General features: G+C 48.4%; 1 protein-coding gene across 17 annotated transcripts in view; it reads right to left on the minus strand.

Annotated features, from left to right (window-relative positions):
- The window catches only part of SGSM2 (small G protein signaling modulator 2), a 34,337-nt gene that overhangs the window by 12,259 nt on the left and 2,999 nt on the right, over window positions 1-19,079 (minus strand). For 10 of the 17 annotated variants that reach the window (XR_002780237.1, XR_002780236.1, XR_002780238.1 and 7 more), the window contains exons 2-12: window positions 17,495-17,570; window positions 5,410-5,572; window positions 4,946-5,107; window positions 4,594-4,661; window positions 4,350-4,495; window positions 3,883-4,017; window positions 3,267-3,391; window positions 2,790-2,857; window positions 2,408-2,568; window positions 2,130-2,256; window positions 434-568 (exon numbers count right to left, since the gene is read on the minus strand). Coding sequence is in view for 13 of the 17 variants with exons in the window: in XM_011359842.2 (XP_011358144.1) it covers window positions 434-568; window positions 2,130-2,256; window positions 2,408-2,568; window positions 2,790-2,857; window positions 3,267-3,391; window positions 3,883-4,017; window positions 4,350-4,495; window positions 4,594-4,661; window positions 4,946-5,107; window positions 5,410-5,572; window positions 17,495-17,570 (1,366 nt within the window). In the remaining 4 variants the exon portion in view is untranslated. The other 7 variants (XM_011359844.2, XM_023530479.1, XM_023530478.1 and 4 more) reach the window with 5 other exon arrangements.

Below are 19,079 nucleotides of genomic sequence, written 5' to 3' on the forward strand. Positions count from 1 at the left end.
GGTACTTCTGTCCTGTTTCCACTGAGTCAGGAGTCAGAGGCACAGGGCCCAGAGGCCGGTCTGCCCAGCCAGCAGGACAGAAATAAAGAGACACTGTCTTGGGTTTGCTCGCATGACCCCTAGGAGTGGGAACAGTGCTCAGCCATTCAGGGTTCCCAAAGGGCGACCAGATCATCAGGCCTTTCCACCAGTGGATTTCTTCCCTTTCCTTACAGAAATGGGCCCAGAGCCAACTACCTTTTGTATTGTGCCCTGTTCTTGCCAGTACTTTCTTCTGCCCTCCCTGATCTGCTCCTGATATAAGGGAATCACCCTGGGTGCAAGTTCCATAATGCCAACACTGCCGTTTGAGCTCCTGCGGTGGGTGGCAGGTGGGCCCAGGGGGTGGGGCGGGGTGATAAGGGAGGTCAGGGAGAAGGGGAGGGATAAAAACCTTTCATCGGATTGGGAGCTGTGAGGTTCCGCGAGCAGATCATTGAGAGCATCGCGTGCAGTTTATCTTCCTCTTCCTCATCATCGTCCACCGAGGCCGCGCGGCTGGCCGCTAAGTGGTGGTAGTTAATAGTGACTGCTCAAAGAGAACAGCAAGAGAGGCAGAGCATGAGGACCTTAGTTCCAGGGCGGGAGGGCCCGGATTGTCCTCATGGGGAGTAGAATGAAGTCTGGGTTATCTTGAGCCTGTAGGACATGGAAGAGGGGAAGTGGGGACCTGAGTCTTTTGATGATTTACTGGGAAGAATATGGAAGACAGTGGGGGAGAGAGGCAGCTAAAGAGCTCCACTCTTTGGAGGAGGCCCTCTCTAGAAAGAACAGAAAAGAGAGAACTGATGGGGGGAGCCAGGGCAGTGAAAGACGGGGGACAGTTGGGACATGCTGGCAGCTGAGGAGCTCCCAGCCCTGGCCAAGCCTGGGCACAACTATTGGCAGATGGATTCTCATCATTCTTCAGCTCGCATCATGGTCAGGCTGGGTCAAATCTGAAGATTACCCCAAATTTCCCTCTTCAGACTATAAATCCAACCTTCTCCTCCAAGGGTTTCCCAGAGCTGCTCTCGAGGAGCTTGAGTCACCCCACTGGGTTTCAGCTCCTTGGTGCCCCGGCTTGCCCTCCAGGGAAGTGGTCCTTGAAGTGAAGTGACCAGAAATGGAAAATGCCAAGGCTTAAAGAGAGGAAGTGCAGACTAAATAATCTAAGCTGAGCAACAGCTCAAGATTAAATACCAGGTTTGCAAACACGTTCTGGAAGATATGTTTCCTAGTCAGGCACATCAAAGAGGGAAGGGGATACCCACATCTTATGCCCTCCAAGCCTGTCGGGACTACATGTGCTGTGGCTATGTGTTTGCAGTTTGGGTAATCTGTCTAATACAGAGACCACTTGTTCACAATTTATTGGCACAAGTTAACAAATTTAGGGAGCAGGTGGTCTGGCTGGCAGTAAATGCTCTGGGCTGGCAAATTCCTTGCCCTTCTCCCCAAGATCAGTGAGTCTGGCCCAGGGAAACCTGTGGGGAGCAGAGCACTCTGACCAGAAAGGGAACTCTGGCGTGGGCAGATACCTATAGACAAGCTCCCATGGGCTCAGAGGTGTACGTCCAGGCAGGGCAGGACTTCGAGGGCCAAGCCACCTTTTAGCCCCCCACCCCAGCTTTAAGTCTCACCCTCCTCAGATATACCCTCTATTCCAGATACGGCTCCTCTCAGCAGTAGCTGGTTTGAGGAGGGTTCTGGCTCTAGCCAAATCAGTGAACAATTTGCACCTTTCCAAAAGAAACACTGATCTCGCACCCAGGCCACCTTGTGGAGGTCAGGTGGTGGGCTGAGGAGAAATGGAAAGTTCTCCACCTTCTATTTCTAATCTTGCCATATTTTTTTCTTCCTCCTAAGGCAGGGTATAAAAGGACGACTAAGAGAATTCTGTACAGAGATGCTTGGAACAGCTAAGCCAAGAGTCTTGGGGTGATGAGGTAGGGAGTCTTAGGGGGATGATTTGCAGGGAAAAGGTCCAGTGAGAAGTTAAGTACTGAACCACTGGTCTTCGCCTGGCCTGCTGCCCTTCCTGGGTGATGCTGTGCTCCCCTACCTCCCTCAGCATCTTTCTCTCCTCCACAGAAGTGTGGGACACTCACTGTGCTCATGCCTGTGCCCAGGGTAAATGATCCGGAACACGTAGTCTGTGGCCCACCCTGTGCCCATCTCTTCCACGTCCACAGATCGCATGCTGCTGCGTTTCCGTAGCTTGGGGAACACCTTCCCCTAGGGAGGGAGAGGTAGGTGGTCAGCCTGTCCAGGGCAGAGTCCCACCCAAGGCTGCTCCTAAGAGCTCTATGTGGGGGAAGGAAGGGAGGTGGGCAGAGAACCCATCTCACACATCCCTTCACTCAAAGCCTCCCAAGCCCTGAGGTACCTTCCCCTGTTGAGTCCACAGCGGGGGCTCTAGCTGTCCTTGAGGCAAAAGCCCATTCTCCAGGCAGGACAGAAAGGACAGCAGGTGTCCTCCCTGCGGGAAGTGCAGCGGTGGCCTCTGGATGCCATCTTGGTTCACCAGCACAAGTGTGCCACCACTCTCTGGGGGGGTGAATGTGGGTGAGTGAGGCTGGGCCTCCCTAAGACCTCCCAGTCATCACTGCAGCCCAGTCAGCCAGGCCCCCAGCCTGGGTAGGAGGACAGTGGGGCTAGAGTGTGGGGATGACAAAAGGAAGACAAGATATCTGATGGGCCATGCATAGTGCGTGGCTAGGAGAAGAGTCTCTCCCCTCACCCCGGTGCCAAGGACAAGGGAGGCTCACTTTGCTGGTGGCAGTGGATGCAGACGATCTGACTGAAGGGCACAACCAGGGCATAGTCCCAGTAAACACTGAAAAGAAACCAGATTGGTGTCACTGTGTCCCAAGAGCAGCCATCCTGTGTTCTTCATCTTCTGGCCCCAATGTCTCTGAAACTACTCTGAAAACTGTGTGACCATAGCCAAGACAGGATGACCTCAGCCAGCCAAGTCTCTCTGGGCCCCATGCTGACCTCATGGCACAGAGCCTGGCAGTCTCAGCTGCCGAGAGCTTGACTCAGGCAAACCACTTTATGCCCAGGTCTGGCTGGATCTTAGAGAGCTTGGGAATCTTTCCAGGCAGCTTCTCTCTGCAATTCTTGGCATGGGATAAGGTGTGAGGCCTGCCTCCTAGAGCAGGCTGGGTCTCCCCACCCCCTTGCCTGGAGGCAAGCCCTCATTCCCTTCCCTGGCTCTTGGGAGTAAGTCCCAAAGACCCCACCTCTTTTCCAGCTCAGAGTCCCCCAGAGTCCCGTTCATGAGCTGGTTGGGTGTCCACTTCAGAGTTAGGCTCTCTGCAGACTGGTGCAGGGAAAGGTAGCCAGGGACAGCCTCCATGTCCTCCTTCTACAGGGAGAAGACACACCAGAAGATAAAGACAATGAGGGGCTGAGAGGATCCCAGGAAAGGCCTATGAAAAACGAGCTCCAGGTGAGAGTGGGGAGGCCAAGCTAGTCCAGTCACAAGGCTGTTAGGCCCCGCCCAGATGTGCACATTGCCTCTTCCTGGATGGCCAGGTGTCACTGGCTTTGCCATCAGCCTTCTAGATGCCAGCTGTACCCTGGGCTGGCCATCCCAAGCTGGGCATTCACTCTGCCTGCTGGCTGCCATTTCTATCTGTGATGGCCTGATTCTCAGCTAGCCAGAGCAGATGCCATTCCTGGCTCCTGCCAGCTCAAGGCTGAGCATGAGGAGTATGAAACAGTGAAGTGGGGGTGGGGCCCTTCTCTCCTTTCTCTCCAGTCGAGCCCCTTAGGAAAGGGACAAACGTGACTGACAGGTTCCAGTCCAGGGGCCCTTGGAGGAGGGAGATGAGGAGTGGGCACTAGCTTTCCTACCGGCTGCACCAGCACGTTGTTCTTCCCATAGAGCAGCCGCGTCCTTGAGTTCTGGTGCAGGGACTCCACGTACTCACGGGCGCAGGCAGCTAGTCTGTCTTCTGATGTGCTGCCACTGGAGTGCCGCTTCCGGATCTGCACAGAAAGTCCCAGCTCATCCCCAGCCCTGGGAAATCAAACCTGGAAGTTGAGAACCCCAGGCTTCCATGCAGACCCTCTCTAGTTGGCCCTGGGGGTCCTTCCTGCCCCCAGTTTACTCTCAGCCACCCTGTTCTCCAGCCATGGACCAGTGGTGTGCTCCTTGCATTTATTAAGTGCTAGTGTGGGGAAAAGGCTCTTCTGAGGTGGCTACTACCTTGAGGCATCTCCGAGGCCCAGCCTGTGTCTGCAAGAAGCAGAGAGGCCAGCTGCCCCTCCCTACAGGCCCATAAGTACAATCTGGAAGGGGTGGGGAGAGGGTTGCCTACTCCTAGGGCTGGGCGCTTTGCAGGGGAGTCCTGGCGATTAGGGGGACCCCGGATGCGGTGCCTCTGGACCAACTCATCAGCAGAGGGGTCGGTCCAGTAGTGATCAGCTGTCTTGAGCTTGGTATACTCCAAGGCACAGGGTCCCACTGTGGAGACAGGGACAGCCGGCTCAGATGGTGCCCCCTCTGCACCTGCCCTTCAGCTCCCACTTGCCCAGCATAGGCCTCTCTGTTCTCAGGCTCACCTAGAAGAGAGGCCAAGATGGGGCCAAACACAGGGTCTGCCAGTAATGCCTCCTTCTCGTAGTACTTGCTGCCAGGGGGAGAGAGAGATGAGGACTGCTGGCACACTTAGACTCATTCCAGGGCAGTCAAGTTCACCAAGTAGGGACGTCTCCACAAAGACCAAATTCATGTCAGTCACCAAGAAGAAATAAACTCACAAGGACTGAACTTTATGGGGTACCTGATGTGGTCTATGCTTTTGATGTGCCATGGGGAGATGGGTATGCATATAGACTTTGTGGACAGCCAAACATGTTGAGGGGTGGGGCTGAAGGACTATTCAGGAGGTGGGCCCCAGGGAGGGGCAGTCACCTGCAGTTCTCCACCAAGTACTGCACGACCCTGTCCAGCACCTTCTCCATGAGAGCTGTGCGTACCCATATGTGTTTCAAGGCCTGCGGGCTGAGGGCTGGGGCCTTCCCACTGGCAGAGCCCTGTCTTCGCAGGGCCTCCTGGTTGCCCACCAAGGGTTTCCTGCAAAGAGGGGATAGGCTTTAGGAGTGAAAGGCCTGAGGGTAAGCCCCGGATTGGTGGCATTGGGAGTCAAGTTTTGTGCCATAAGATGAGAACCCAGAGGACTAACCAGGAAATGGGAGGGTGTCGGGGGGTTGAAGGTGGAGGAATAGGGCCTTGTGCCTGAAAGGGGCCAACCCCCACCCTTAGGCTGGCTCAGAAAGGCCCTGCAGAAATGGGCCCAGGAAGCCAACCTGGGAAATAGCAAATGCCAAGAGGAAAGAGCAGAAGGGAGCAGTGGGAGGGGCTGGTCTAAGGCTCACCTGCCCTCTACTTGTTGCTGCAGCTCCTGTACTTTGTGGCAAATCTCCCCAGCCACTACGCACGTCTTCCCCACCTTGGTGAACAGGGCTGCCATCTTGTCACTGCGCAGGAAGCCAGCAGCACGGCGTCTCAGCTGATGCAGGAGGCAAGCCTCCACTGCGCCTGGTCACAAAGGGAATCAGCACCTAAGCCTGGGCAAAGCAGAAATGGGAGAACACTCCTCTTCCCCATACGTGGGGAAGGCAGAGGAGCAAGGGAAGGCCTGATCCAGGCTAGGACTAGGGAGTAAGGTATCAGTCTCAGGGAGGCCAGACAATCTCCTTCCAAAATTCCCCTCCCTGTCCATCTGTTCCTGCCCAGGGTGGACCTGCAGGGGCTTTGCCATGCCACGCCATTCCTCTCCCTCGCCTGGTGCATACATGCCTTGTGTGCAGCATTGTCCCTGGGGCTGTGAGGACCAAAGTTGCTGGTTCCTGTTGGAATGGGTGGCTCCACGGTGCCCTGTCCCAAGGACAATCATGGACACACCTCCACGGTGCCCTGTCCCAAGGACAATCAGGGACACCTCCAGGGCTTGGGATGCAGGGAGCTCAAAGTCCAGCAGCCCTCCTTGAGAGCATGGATGATGTGGTTGCTAAGGAATGGGGCTCTGGAGAAGGAGCTGAAATATTGATGAAGCCATTGCAGAGATCAAACCCGACATCAGCGCCTGAATTATTGATGAGTCCAGTAGTCAAGAGTGAGAGATTTCTATTTCCTATGCAGGGAGGACTTCCCTTCATTCATTTGTGTTTCTAGGGGTTAGGCTTACTTTGTCTGGTTCCTGCTTACTGCAGACAGACCCCCACAGGAAAGAAAGAAGGGCTTGGTAGGAGAGAATGGGGAGTTACCTTGGCCATGTATAGACTCGAAACATTAGTGTGTACGTGTGTGGGGAGGAGGGGCTTGGCCATTATTGAGGCCAAGCTGACTGTTTTACAAGTGAGGAGAGTAAAACCCAAGAAAGGTAAGAGATTTAATCACAGAAATGTGGTGGCAGACTTGGGACTAGGACCCAGGGCTCCAAACCCTGGCCTGAGCTCCTCTCACCTCCTCCAGGTGTATCTGTAGGTTAAGAGGGCACAGGTGGGTGGAGGTGTTCCCTCACCTCACAGGTGCTCTTTTCACACAGATTGAAAACAGTGCTATGCTATAGATGAGGAGTCAGACAACAGGGTCTGAAGCTTGATGCTGCTACTCAAATTATCTCTGAGAAACTTTATAAGTGACTTAACACTCTGAGCCTAAGTTTTATCATCTTTGAAATAGGGAATACTTCTTAGAATTGATATGAAATGTTACATGAGATGAAGTACATAAAATCCTTCACACAGGGTCTGGCACTTGGGGGGCACCTGATCCCTGTCAATTCCTGACTCTTCACCCCTTTTCGCCCAGATCCTATTCTACGGCTAACCTATAAGGGCTGGGATTTTGCAAGACTTCTCCCTGGCATGGAGAGAAGAGGATGCATTGTAGACAGGATCATAGGCTGTCCCAGAGGTGAGGAGAGATGCTGTTCTCTTAGAAACAGGAGAATCGAGGCTCATCGTTTATTGTGACTAGTGTTAGAAGATGAAATCTGGACTTAGGAAATAATCGCTGAAAACAGAGGTTCTCACCTGTTTTTTGCCTTCATTTTTAGCAATTGACAGGCGATCAACGCTGTTCTAGAAAGAGTTTTGTTTGGCCCTCTCTTGTACTGAAGTCAAGAAGTTAGGTAGTCCCTGGGGCCAACCTGGAGGCCAGCCAGCTAAGTGAGAGCATTCCAGGGAGGGGAAACAAGGCAGGACCCTTCCCTCTCCAGAGTGCTTCCTGCAAGAGCTCTTCCGGGCTCAGGCCTCAGAGGACTTATTTTCCCAGGCGCAGCCTTTCTTTCACACGTGTTCATACATCTATGTGCACATGCAGACAGATGTATCTACATGTTTGATGTGTGTATAGGGCATGTGGGGGAATCTTTGCTTCAGTGTCCACATATTCCTTTCCATGGCTAGTTCCCTTGGTCCCTGGAGGTCTTGTGTGGCCCTGGGGTGGACAGGTGAGTGACCCTTTCATCCCCCTCTCTAGGTCCTTGGGGCTGCTACAGTTATAAGTCCACACCTATAGGAAAGTAGTGACCATTTCCTGGAGTTTCACTCCCCATCCAGAGCAGGAGAGAAGCCGCATTGAACAGGCCAGAGTAGCAGCAGGTGGCATCCATCCTACAGGGAATCACATGCCTCAGTGATGTGACTAATGGCTGGGATAATGAGTCATTAGCCTTCCCACCTTCCCCAGGCAATTGAATGCAGCAAGGCTGGGGAGCCTGGGAATGGCAGGCAGCAGCACTCTCATTTCACTTGGCCTCACCCTTCCTAGGCAGCCTCTGAGCACAGGCAGCAGGGTTCTCTGGGGTGAGCAGAGGCATTCTTCAGCAATTACTGCAAGTAGGGAATGAGAGAAGCTCACTCCCCACTGCTCACCCTAGGGCCCCTAAGTTCCTTCTGTGAAACTGAGGGAAGGTGCCCAGGCAATGTCTGGAGAAGGAAAAATCACTCTCACCCCTCTACTTTTCAAGCAAAGTAAATGACCCTCTCTGCCAGGTATTACTAACCAATTCCATAGACTCCTTGGTCAGTGATTGCTCAAAATACCTTTGTCCCTCCCCATTTCTACAGAGTTGTCCCAACAGAGAATCAGCTCATGCAATGAAAAATGTTACTGTGTGCAGCATGTATGCAAAATAGTAGTAATAGTAATAATAATAATAATAACAACAACAATAATAATAGGTGAGAACTACTATCCTGAGCAGGTTTGAGGATGGCCTTCTGGGACTCTAAGAACCCTCTGAAATTACATGCAAAATTGTTGATGTGCTTCAGCATGCTTAAAGTGAGTGCTTTTTTTTTCTGGATACAGGACCCACGGCTTTTAGCTTCTAAAAGGGGTACCTGGCTCCAAAAGGTTTAAGAACCCCTGCTCTCAGATTTTTGGATTAAGCAGACACACAGACATTCCCATCAATCAGACCTCAGAAATGCAAATATAAAGATTCTCTCACTCTCTCCTTCTAATATGCAGTGAACACCACACTCAGAGCTGTAGTTCCAGAGCCATCAGCAACAATGTCCAACTCTCCTGCTGTCCTCGCTCCCCAGGGAGAAGTCTACATAGTGGCCCATGCTGCTTCTCCCCTCCTGACTAAAGGCCTGGAACACCAAGTGGAACTCTCTTTACTCTTCTTTCTGCCCTAGACTGCCACTGTGAGAGCCATGGCAAGAGACACCCATCACAGCTAAAGTACCAAGTCAGCTGAATCCATTCCCCTTCTAACTGAGCTGTCTAGGCCCTGTAAATGTTTCAGGAATCCCTGGTCCCAGTGCATCCAGGCACCACCTAGAGCCACTCTGGATATACCAGCACTGGGGTGAGACAGATATGACATTATTCAGCTCATTTCATATGGGAAAAACGCATACTATTTTTTAAAAATTTTAAAAATATTTTAAAATTTTTAAATATTTTGTTAATCTACACTGTTTTGGGTCATTGTGTGGGATGGAAAGGTTTGGATGAATGAATCAAAATAGAGAAACAGAGGAATGACTCATACATGATCTTCCCACTCTGGTCTTCTGGTGGCCTTCAGAGTAATGGTGCCAGATGAGCTTATTTATCATCCCATCCGACTTACAGGAAGGCTCAAGGAACTGCAACTCTGGGCAGAAGTGAAACTAATTTTAACTCTCGCACCTTGTTGTGGACATCTCCCCTACCATTCCCGTAAAGGTCTGGTACCATTTTCCCAGGGAAAGGCTGGGAACTACAGGCCCAGACTAGCCCTGTGATTCTTCCTCACTAGCCCCTGACATGCTACTAAAGTCTGGTAAGTTATAGATAGGGCTTAACAAATGTTAAATGAGTGGAGAGCACAAGTGCTAATGGAATCCAATAGTGCCCCCTCCCACAAACCCCTTATACACCAATTTAACCATTCTAGGGAGTCCAATTTAGAATAGAGGAGACATTAGTAGAGATGGAAGGGACTTGGGAAGTTACTGAACCTTCTCATACCTTGCTGAAGGGAAGGCTGATTCATACCACTCCCATGAAGCCAATGTGGCTCTATCCATCAACATTGCAAGTAATCTCTGACTCAGTCACCCCTCTTCTGAGAATCTAGTCTATAGATATAACTGCAAGGTTACTTAGTTATAACAGCAAGACTGGAAACCATCCATGTGTCCATCAATGGGGGACAGGTTAAGTAAATATGGTACATTCACACAGTAGAATATTATGCAACTCTGAAAAAGAATGAGGATGCCCCGTAGGAACTAATAATGGAAGGTCTCCAAAAGCAAGATGCAGAGTGGTATGTATGACTGCATGATACTTAGATTACAAAAATGGTGGGGTAGACAAGGAATAGTTTTTAAAATTAGTGTAAAAAATTCTGGAAGGATGCACAAGAAGACAAAAATGGTAGTGGTTACCTGTGTGGGAACTGGTGAGTGTGGGAGAGGAGAAGTGGGTGAATGGGGGCAGAGAAAGGAATGAGACTTTTCACTGTATACCTTTTGTACAGTTTTGATTTTTGAACTAGGTAAAAATATTACCAATTCAAAATAATAATAATTAAGTAGGTAAGTGGCCATCTAATAATTAAATGGCAGCCCAGATACCAGTATTCCGTCATAAGATGATGCCAGAGATTCTCTCCAATCTGTAGGTGAATCAAAACTCATAAAACTCAAATAGGCTGGGTCTGTACATAAGCACCCATTCCTTCAGCAGCTCTCTCAGCAAATACGGTCTCCCAATTGGCTTGGTTTCCCATCCCCACAGGAGCATATGGGCTCTGCTTAGGGCAGCTACAGGTAATCTGGGCAGGGACCAGAGAAACAATTCAGTGGGTTGGGACAAGCTTAGGTGTCTCAGGAGCCCACAAGAATGGATAATAGCTATGGTTGCCCAGGAAATGCAGCAATAGTTGAGAAGGGTCCTCAAGAAGCCCAGTGGGGCTCAGAAACAACCCTCGCTTTCATGGGCATATCTATGTTTAAAGCTGTGATCAGTGGCAGAGGGGCCTGGACAAGCCCAGAGTGGTAACATGGGGATCCTCTGAATAGCCTTCAGAAAACTAGGCCAGTTGACTGAGGTATAGGGACACAGTACCCAAGACATGAAGGCTGGGCCCAAGGCTCAGACAGGGGTTGGTAATGAGAAGAGCAGGTGTGGCAAGTGCTCCCTGTTGCCTCATCTCTACCAGCTGCTTCCTGTGCAGTTGAGTTCGGTTGTAGTTGTCATAGAGAACCCAAGTGAGGAAAGCAGTGGGTGGAGCAGCTAGCCACAGTGGCTGGTTTTGGTCCTGGAGTTTTAGGAGACTACTCATAGCAGAATTTTCAAAAGCTGAATACCTTGGGTGGCAGAACAATGAAAAATGAAAGGGTGGGATGGGTGGCCTCTTTTTAAGCCAGGAACTTCCTCCAACTGCTAATGGAGGAAGGAAATCAATGTTTGTCTGCAGCAATGAGGTGGGAGCAAAGAGGCTAGGCCAGGCATCATCTGCCTTTCTCTTCCCCACTTTTCTAGCAGGTATTTCCACCCAGGGATTTGTAACTGCTGCCTCCACTTGGAACAACACTTTCTATGGTAACTAGGGTACATTTTCTCTCATCCTACACTGGTGATGCTGGCTGTTTGCTTTTTTTTTTTTTTTTTGAGGGGGGCAGCATTCAGCCTTGTTCAATGCCCTAAAATGAGAAAAAGCACTACCCTGATATTCTAGAACCAAGTAGGTGAGGGAAATGAAATTCATACCACACATACCCATCTTCCTCATCCCACTGGGGATGCAGAGCAAGGTCTGCATGCACAGTGCTCAGAGTAGCCTTTCTGGGGAACCAAGCCAGTGCTGGCTTCACTCAGCTTGGCAAGGGACCCACTGTCTCCCAGAGTATCTCTGGACACCATGAGTCCACTGTCTGGTTACCCAAGCTATGTCTCCACAAAGCCCAATTCATCAACGCCCCCCACCTCCAGGCTCTACTCCTAGGCAGACCTCGTGGGCAGACCCATTCCTGGGCAGCACAGGATTTGGAGCAAGACAGATGTGGGTTCGAACCCTTTCCTTACTAGCCTTTTGACTTTGCACAAATCACTAAATCTCTGAGCTTCAGGGGCAATTAGAGACAAGAACAAGTCCAAACTCAATGGATGTAGAGTGACCAAAAGCAGCAGCATATGCAAAGGTGAAAAAGGCTCCTTGATCACTGCCCAGCACATCGAAGGTGATCACGAATGCTGGTGCTTTTCCTCCCTGTACCTCGTGCCCATCCACTGCCTTCCCTCCTGTGCCTGCGGATGGCTGGCTGTGCTCTTCCCGAAGGCTACCCCTTCTACCTGTGTACTGAATTCCAGCCCCTTCACCTGTCAAAGGCATTATTCCAGCAAATGTCCCTTCTCTTTGCTGTACCCTTAGTGTTTCTTTATGAGATATTTTCCATTTGTATGCAAACATTCTGAAATTTTTCCAACTTAAAAAAAACACCACCATCACCACCACCTACCTAGGCCCTACATCCACATTCAGGTATTGAACCATTTAGCTGCTCCCATTTATGTAAAATTTCTAAGGAAAGTTGTCTATATGAACTCTCCTCCTCCCATCCTCTCCTCTTCATTCTCTCTCTTAAAAAACAAAACAAAACACATTTCATTAAGGAAATTTCAAACATATAAAAAAGCAAAGAGGACAATATGATGAACCCTATGTACCCACCACCCAACTTAAGCAATAATCAAGTCATAACTAATCTTATTTCAGCTATACCAACTCCAACCACTTTTCACTTTTCCCCAGGTTATTTTGAAGTAGATTTTAGACATTATATACTTTTATCTATAAATATTTCAGTATGTATCTCTAAAAGATTACTCTTTAAAAACATGTGCATAATACCTTTATTACACCCACAAAATCAACTTAAATTTCTTAATATTATTAAATGTCCTCATTGTGTCCTGGGAATTCAAATTTCTCTGACTGTCCAGATGCTCCAAACTCCCAGAAACATATATTCCCAGAAGAAATCTTGGAGAATGTCCTAGGAGACTTTATGGGGAAGGTTTTAAGATGCTTTCAAGAACAAAGTAGAATGTCATTGGTGGTCATGAAAGCAACATTACTGAGCACCTACTGCATATCATGCTGTGTGCTCTACCTGCATCGCTCCTTTAATCCTCACATCAACCTTCTAGGGTAGGTTTAGAGTTGCTGAAAAACTGGCACACACACTTAGTGACCTGGTCAGGATGTAAACCCAGGTCTGTGGGACTCCAAAGTGTCAGCTACAGACCACCGCCATATGCCCTCTGCCCTGCTCTAAAATAGGGCTATGGGAGCCAGTTCCCCAGAGGGCCTTCCTACTTGTTTATTTCCAGATGAAAGGAAAAGCAGATATCCTGAGAATGAGCTGTTCATTCAGTGAGGGTGGGAAGAAGAGAGAAGGAATCCCTTTCATTGAAAAGAGATAACCTAAAAACTGCCTGGAGTCTGAATCTCAGCATGTGCTGAAATAGCTCTGGCTGCAATATCCCAAGTGGGATGCAATCTTTCCGTAGCACCTACTTTCCCCCAGCTCGTTAGCATTTCCTTGCCGTTCTGGGAGCTCACAGCTGCCGACCTTCTTAGCTAATGACAGCTGCTTAGCAACAGGGAGCTGGTTAATAAGGCCCTGATGTTGTTTCCAGCTCCACAGACTCCACCCCTGTCTCCCATTACAGCTCAAACTCAGCTTGAAGCAACCCTCAGGTTGATTGACCTTCCCAGAGAGGGCCGGGAACCTGGTAACGAGGAGGCAGGGCTGATGGGGTTGGCCTGGGTCCCGCCCGCAATGCCTCCTAGGGAGAGGAGACAACTATGAGTCTGAGAACCTGCTGTGCCAGGCCAGGAACATCTTTGTGGACTTCCTAAACCTGCTCTACCACCGAAGGTTAAAATCCTACCTCAGAGCCCAATCAGAATAGAGCAAACAGAAATACAGGCACACTTCAGCTTTGCTTTATTGTGCTTCACAGATGTTGCATTTTTTTTTTTTTTTTACAAGCGGAAGGTAAGCCCCTCCACCAGCAAAGATTATGACTTGCTTTATATCAAATAGTCTGGAACTGAACCCACAATACCGCTGAAGTATGCTAGTATTGTGGGGGCAGATACTCCCAGAACTGCCAGAGGGGAAGGCAGGTCCAGAGAAAACCAGTGCTCATGTTGGGCTGATGCCTAAACTGAGTACGCCCTCTTTAAGCACATACATCATTATAATGAATGCAGAGTTCAAAGGTGAAACTTGGGACAATTTGCTGTTTAACCCTGATAATGAAGAACTGGAACTTTAAGCAAACATAATCAGTTGGGAGGGTATATGGGAGCAGCTAGGGCTTATGGAAGTTCTCAGGCTCTGTGTAATAGTAAGAGCTCTACAAGAAGAATTCTATGTTTATAATAAAGCTCTATGGTTCTAACTTGCCCTTCCATTAACTTTTTCCCCTTATATGAATACCCCTCTATCTGGACACACAGGCTATAGTGCGTACGTGGCTTGCTATGTCTGTATGCTCTGGGCTGCAACCCTTTCTTTTTCCTGAATAAATCCTTTTGGCGAGGAAACACTTAGTCGATATTATTTTTCAATTGACAACCCTGACCATGAGTTGCCCACAACAAAAGTTAAAAGTACCTTGTTCTCTGGGGGAGGGTATGGCAGGAGATATCAGCCTACACCTGAGGGTTCAAGAAGCAACAGGGAAAACAACCTTATTTTGAGCCTCAATTTGATTCAATAGTAAGTCTTAACTTTAGTGTAAAAGTTTCAAACGCCATATTTGAAACCAAATGCAAACCTGCCAGGACTTGACAAATCATACAGTGGTAGGTTTGGGCCTACTATCCAAGCCTCAGACTCCACCAGTGGAAGAGGGTAGTTACATGGGTCCTGATCTCTAGCCTGGCGGTTCAGAGGTGGCTGCCTCAGAGCAGCACTGCAACCATGCTTTGTGGCTGGAAAATACACAGGCAATCCCTCCCTACCAGCCAGGGTTTGCCAGCAAAGCTTCCTCATAAGGTTTCTACCTGCAGAGGCCTGACCAGTTTCTTGGGGGCCCAGAGCCCAAGTGCTCCCCCCAAAGCTCTAGGGAATGTGGTCACTCCAGTCTCCACAGCCTTCACTCGGCTCCCAATCTCTCAGCACCTTCTCTGCACACCCATTTCTCCCAGAATGAAGCTCAATTCTGGATGTGGCTAGGAAAACAGCAAGATCCAGCATAAGATTGAATCTGCTTCAGGCTAAAAATGCATTTCTGAGCATTATTCCAGGGGTTGAAGGGACTGGTATATCAGAATCTCCAAAAAGCCAGAGGAGTAGAGTTTTTCCTCAATACATATCTATTCTTCCCTCTGCCTCCCCACAAGAATCCCTGATTATGATTCCACTATGTGATGCATGTAATTGGTTTGCAGGCAGGAAAAAAGACTGATAATCACTGCTTCGAACCAACCTTATTTTGAGCTCCAATTTAAATTTACCTACCTCTGAATACCAATTTTGACAAAGTGTAAAGATTCTTTTTCCAGGCATTTAGATGCCCCAGCTTGACCTAGCTTTATACTGCTGGTAGCCTCTCCTGCTAACGTTCTCCTCGGTGACTGTGCACTGAGCCAAAGGCAGAGGCAGCAAACTGGCAGAGGCTTGCAGATGCCTTTTGTTTGGCCCACACATTCTTTTAAAAATGAGAATTAGTTATCAGCATTTAAAAATTGAGAAATTTCACATAAACACCCAGAATTCTGGCTTCTCTTAAAATAAAACAAAGGTCACGACAAGCCTAGGCCGGTATTCTTGCAGGAGCTAAGTGGTGGCTGTCCTCTTCAAAAGAGCAAATGCAGCTAGCTCAGCCCACCCCCTACCACTGCCTGTTCTCATACCCAGCCTCTGTGTGGACCTTTCTCACCTGACCCTGTAGACATTTAAGTCTGCACTCCTGAACCCAAGGCATCTCCTGAAATCCAGCAGAACAGGGTTCCTGGGCTGACTTTAGATTTGGGTCAATTTCATAAACCTTTTTTCTATTTCAGCAACTGAAACTGGCTAAAAGTAGAAGAATCATTCCTTCTGAGGGTGAGACCCTGCCTGCTGGAAATAGCCCTGGGGTTCCAGGCAGGAGAAAAAAGCAAAAGCTCCACTGCTTCCTGGGGCCCCTGGACTTATGAGAGAGGAGAGCTTACAGTTTCTTCCCACCCTAACTGGCCAAATGTGGGATGCCCACAGCTTTTCTCCCTGCCTCTCTTTCCCCATTCCCCCATGGCCACCCACGTGTGGCGCCCATACACAAGCTGTTTGTGCTAAATTATTCTGTGTTGTGTTTGCTGTGGGTGCTCTGGATGAAGCCTAGCACCAAGCCATGCAAAAATGGGCCATGAGCAGAGCCCTTCTGGTAACAATAACAGACAGTGGCTGACATCAAGGGAACCCAGCACAAGTAGAAAGGAGCAGAGTCCTAATACTCATCAAAGCTACTTATTGCAAAACTAGAATACTTTTTCCCTAGCATAGGATCTGCCCAAGAAAAGGTGAGATTAAATTGCTCTTTGCAAACCTGGGAATCATTAAATCATCCCAAAGAACCAGGAAAACTCACCCAAAAGGGAGATGGTAGGAACTCAAATCCTACAAATCTAGCCTCAGCATCAACATACAAAGGAGAAGGAAAGATGCATTTTCTGAACTCTTACAATGCTAGAACATTCACATGCATCAACCTCAATCCACACAAAAATTCCTTAAGGTGGGACTCATCCCTTTGTTTTTAGAGGAGCAAACTGGGGGTGACAGATGTTAAGAAACTTGTCCAAGATGACTTAAGAAGCAGAGCACCAGGATTTGTCTGAATTCTCAGTCTTTCACTCAGGCTCTGCTCACAGGCAACCTCTCCCCAGTCATCTTTCTGCATTTCTCTGCTTTTTCTTCATAGCTATTGTCATACCTTTTATTGCATGATATATTCATGTGTGCATTTGTTTTCTGTCTGTCTCTCCTACTCAGAGAACAGCATCTGATACTGGGTGAACCTTCAGTGTCTGTTGCTGGACTACTGGGAAGGACAGCTCTATCTGCCTTATCACACTATTGTCATCTGCTTTTTTTCACTCCTTCTCCTCAGAAATGCACAAATTCTCTTCCACAAACCCTAAACACCAATCTCAGAGGCCAAGTAAAACAACCTAAAGATGGCAATTGGCTCTGTGTCTCTTCAGAAAGGGAGTTGAAAAGATCAAATTCCTGAAAAATCCAAGAAAACTTGCTGTACGTAGAGACAGGCTTGCTCCTACAAAGGCAAAAGTGTTCCCATTGAGGAGGAAGTGATGGTTTATTACAGACCTTCTCTCTTCTAAGGCAGGAAGGCTTTGGCTATCCCTCCTATCCTACATTCATGTTGTTTTGCATCCAATCAAGTGCTTGGAGAGTTGGGATGCTAAAGCAACACAGGTGGGGTTAATTAGACAGTAGATTTGGCACAAAAAACATCCAAAAAGTACAAACCCTTCCTCAGAGTTAAAGATAAACCAGAGTAGTGGTTCCCACACCTGAATTATCTAAGACAATGGTTCTTAAAGTGTGGTCCCTGGACCAGCAGCATCAGTGTCACCTGTGAATTTGTTAGAAATGCACATTCTCAGGCCCATCCCAGACCTACTAGAATCAGAAATTCCAATGTTGAGACCCAGGAATCTGTTTTAATAAGCTTTTCAGGTGACTCTGATGTACGATAAAATTTGAACAGTACTGTCTTAGGGAACTGAACATGTATAGATTCGTGGATCCTGGGTATTTTGATTCAATAGGTCTAGGAGGGGGCCCAAGGAGATTTTAATAGCTTCTAAGTTGATTCAGACTTGCAGCCAGATTTAAGTACTACTAAACCTGAGGACTCATTTTTCCCTGGTCCCAGGACAGTGTATTCAGTTTTAAACCCATCTCCCACTATCCCCCAGTCACTCACCACACAGAGCAATGATGTGGCTGCTATCTTCATGCACAAACTTCCTGGTGACAGCCTCCTCCATGATTTGCTTCACCTGTGGACAAATGGGCAGTATCGTCATTTATTTTTCTGATCAAAGTCCTGTGGGCAAGTAAATAGCTTGGCTCTGCTCTCCTCTCTGGGTTGACACTTGCAGAGCAGATGATAGGGATGGGAGGGGTGGGGATGGCGGGGGTGGGGAAGCAGTTTCTTCAGCATAGACAGATCCAAGCATCTTGTAAAGGCAACCAGGGAAAGAGATACTAAAACCCACCAACCAATCAGCTGACCAACCAAGCAGAGGCTTCAGCCCAGAAGAGTCCTGCTGTGGAGAACAGGGCCAGGATGCTGTTTGCTCATCTATACTTAGCTGGAGAAGGGCTTCTGGGCAGATACACTGTCCTTTAGGACAAACTGTCTCAGTACGGGCTGCAGATAAACAACCTCCTTTTCTTCCCCTTCTCTGAGGTTAGGGGTAGGTCCATCCAGGCCTCAGGACACTCTGCACATGCTCGCAAGCCCAGCTTTATTTCTGTCCAGGTAAAACCCTGATGTTTGGGTTCTTACCTGGATGTAAAGCTCCCAAATATCTTGTAAGGTAAGCAGTTACATCTTTTAGAAAACACTTAAAAAAACACACACACACTTTTTTATTGATATATAGTAAACACATAGAAAAGGGTATATATCATAATTATACAGCTTGATCAATTTTCACAAACTGAACACACCTGTGAAACCAGCATCCAGATCAAGAAACAGAACATATGACCTGTACCCCAAAGCAACCCCCCACTCTGCAGTTTCCTTCTATTCATTACTCCCCTCAAGGGTACCCACCATCCTGACTTCTAACGTCATAGTTTGTGGTATTTTGTACTTTTACTAGACAGAATTACTCAATGCTCAGTGTTTTGTGACTGCGTTTCTCTTGCTCCCTGGTGTGATTGTGAGATTTGTTGTGTGTAGTTGTGGACTGTTCATTGTACATTGTGTGAACACACCACAATTGACTGGCATTTGAGTAGTTTCCAATTTGAGGTTGTCATGAATAGTGCTGCTATGAACATTCTGTACATGTCTTTGGGTGAACATAGGTGCTCATTTCTCTGGATTCATATTTTTAGGCAAGGAATTTATGATGCATATTTTCTGCTTTACTAGATTTTGCCAAATTGTTTCCAAAGTTGTTGTACCAATTTACACTCCCGTAAGCAGTATAAGAGGTTTTAGTTACTTCTAACACTTAAGCCAAGCACTTTTGATGTCCTGGGGGAACCTGCCAGGGGACAGATACTAATCCTGGAGATTAGAGGAATGGATTACCTCAAGACAAGTATAAAACCTTCCAGATAAAATATGCTCTAGCCAAAGCTGGACTTTGCCATTCCTTAGACAAGGCACGCAGTGTCCTGATGCTGTCCTTGCTCCCAAGTCCCTCACCTATGACTGTACAGTTTGGACGATGATAGTGCTTCTAAAGCCTGAGAAGTAGGAAGGAAGGGAATGGAGGCTCCTTCCTGCTGGAAACTGCTCATGGTTAGTGCTTAGGTAAAGGGGATTC

This window comes from Pteropus vampyrus, unplaced genomic scaffold (genome assembly GCF_000151845.1).
Source record: "Pteropus vampyrus isolate Shadow unplaced genomic scaffold, Pvam_2.0 Scaffold50, whole genome shotgun sequence".
Classification (NCBI taxonomy): domain Eukaryota; kingdom Metazoa; phylum Chordata; class Mammalia; order Chiroptera; family Pteropodidae; genus Pteropus; species Pteropus vampyrus.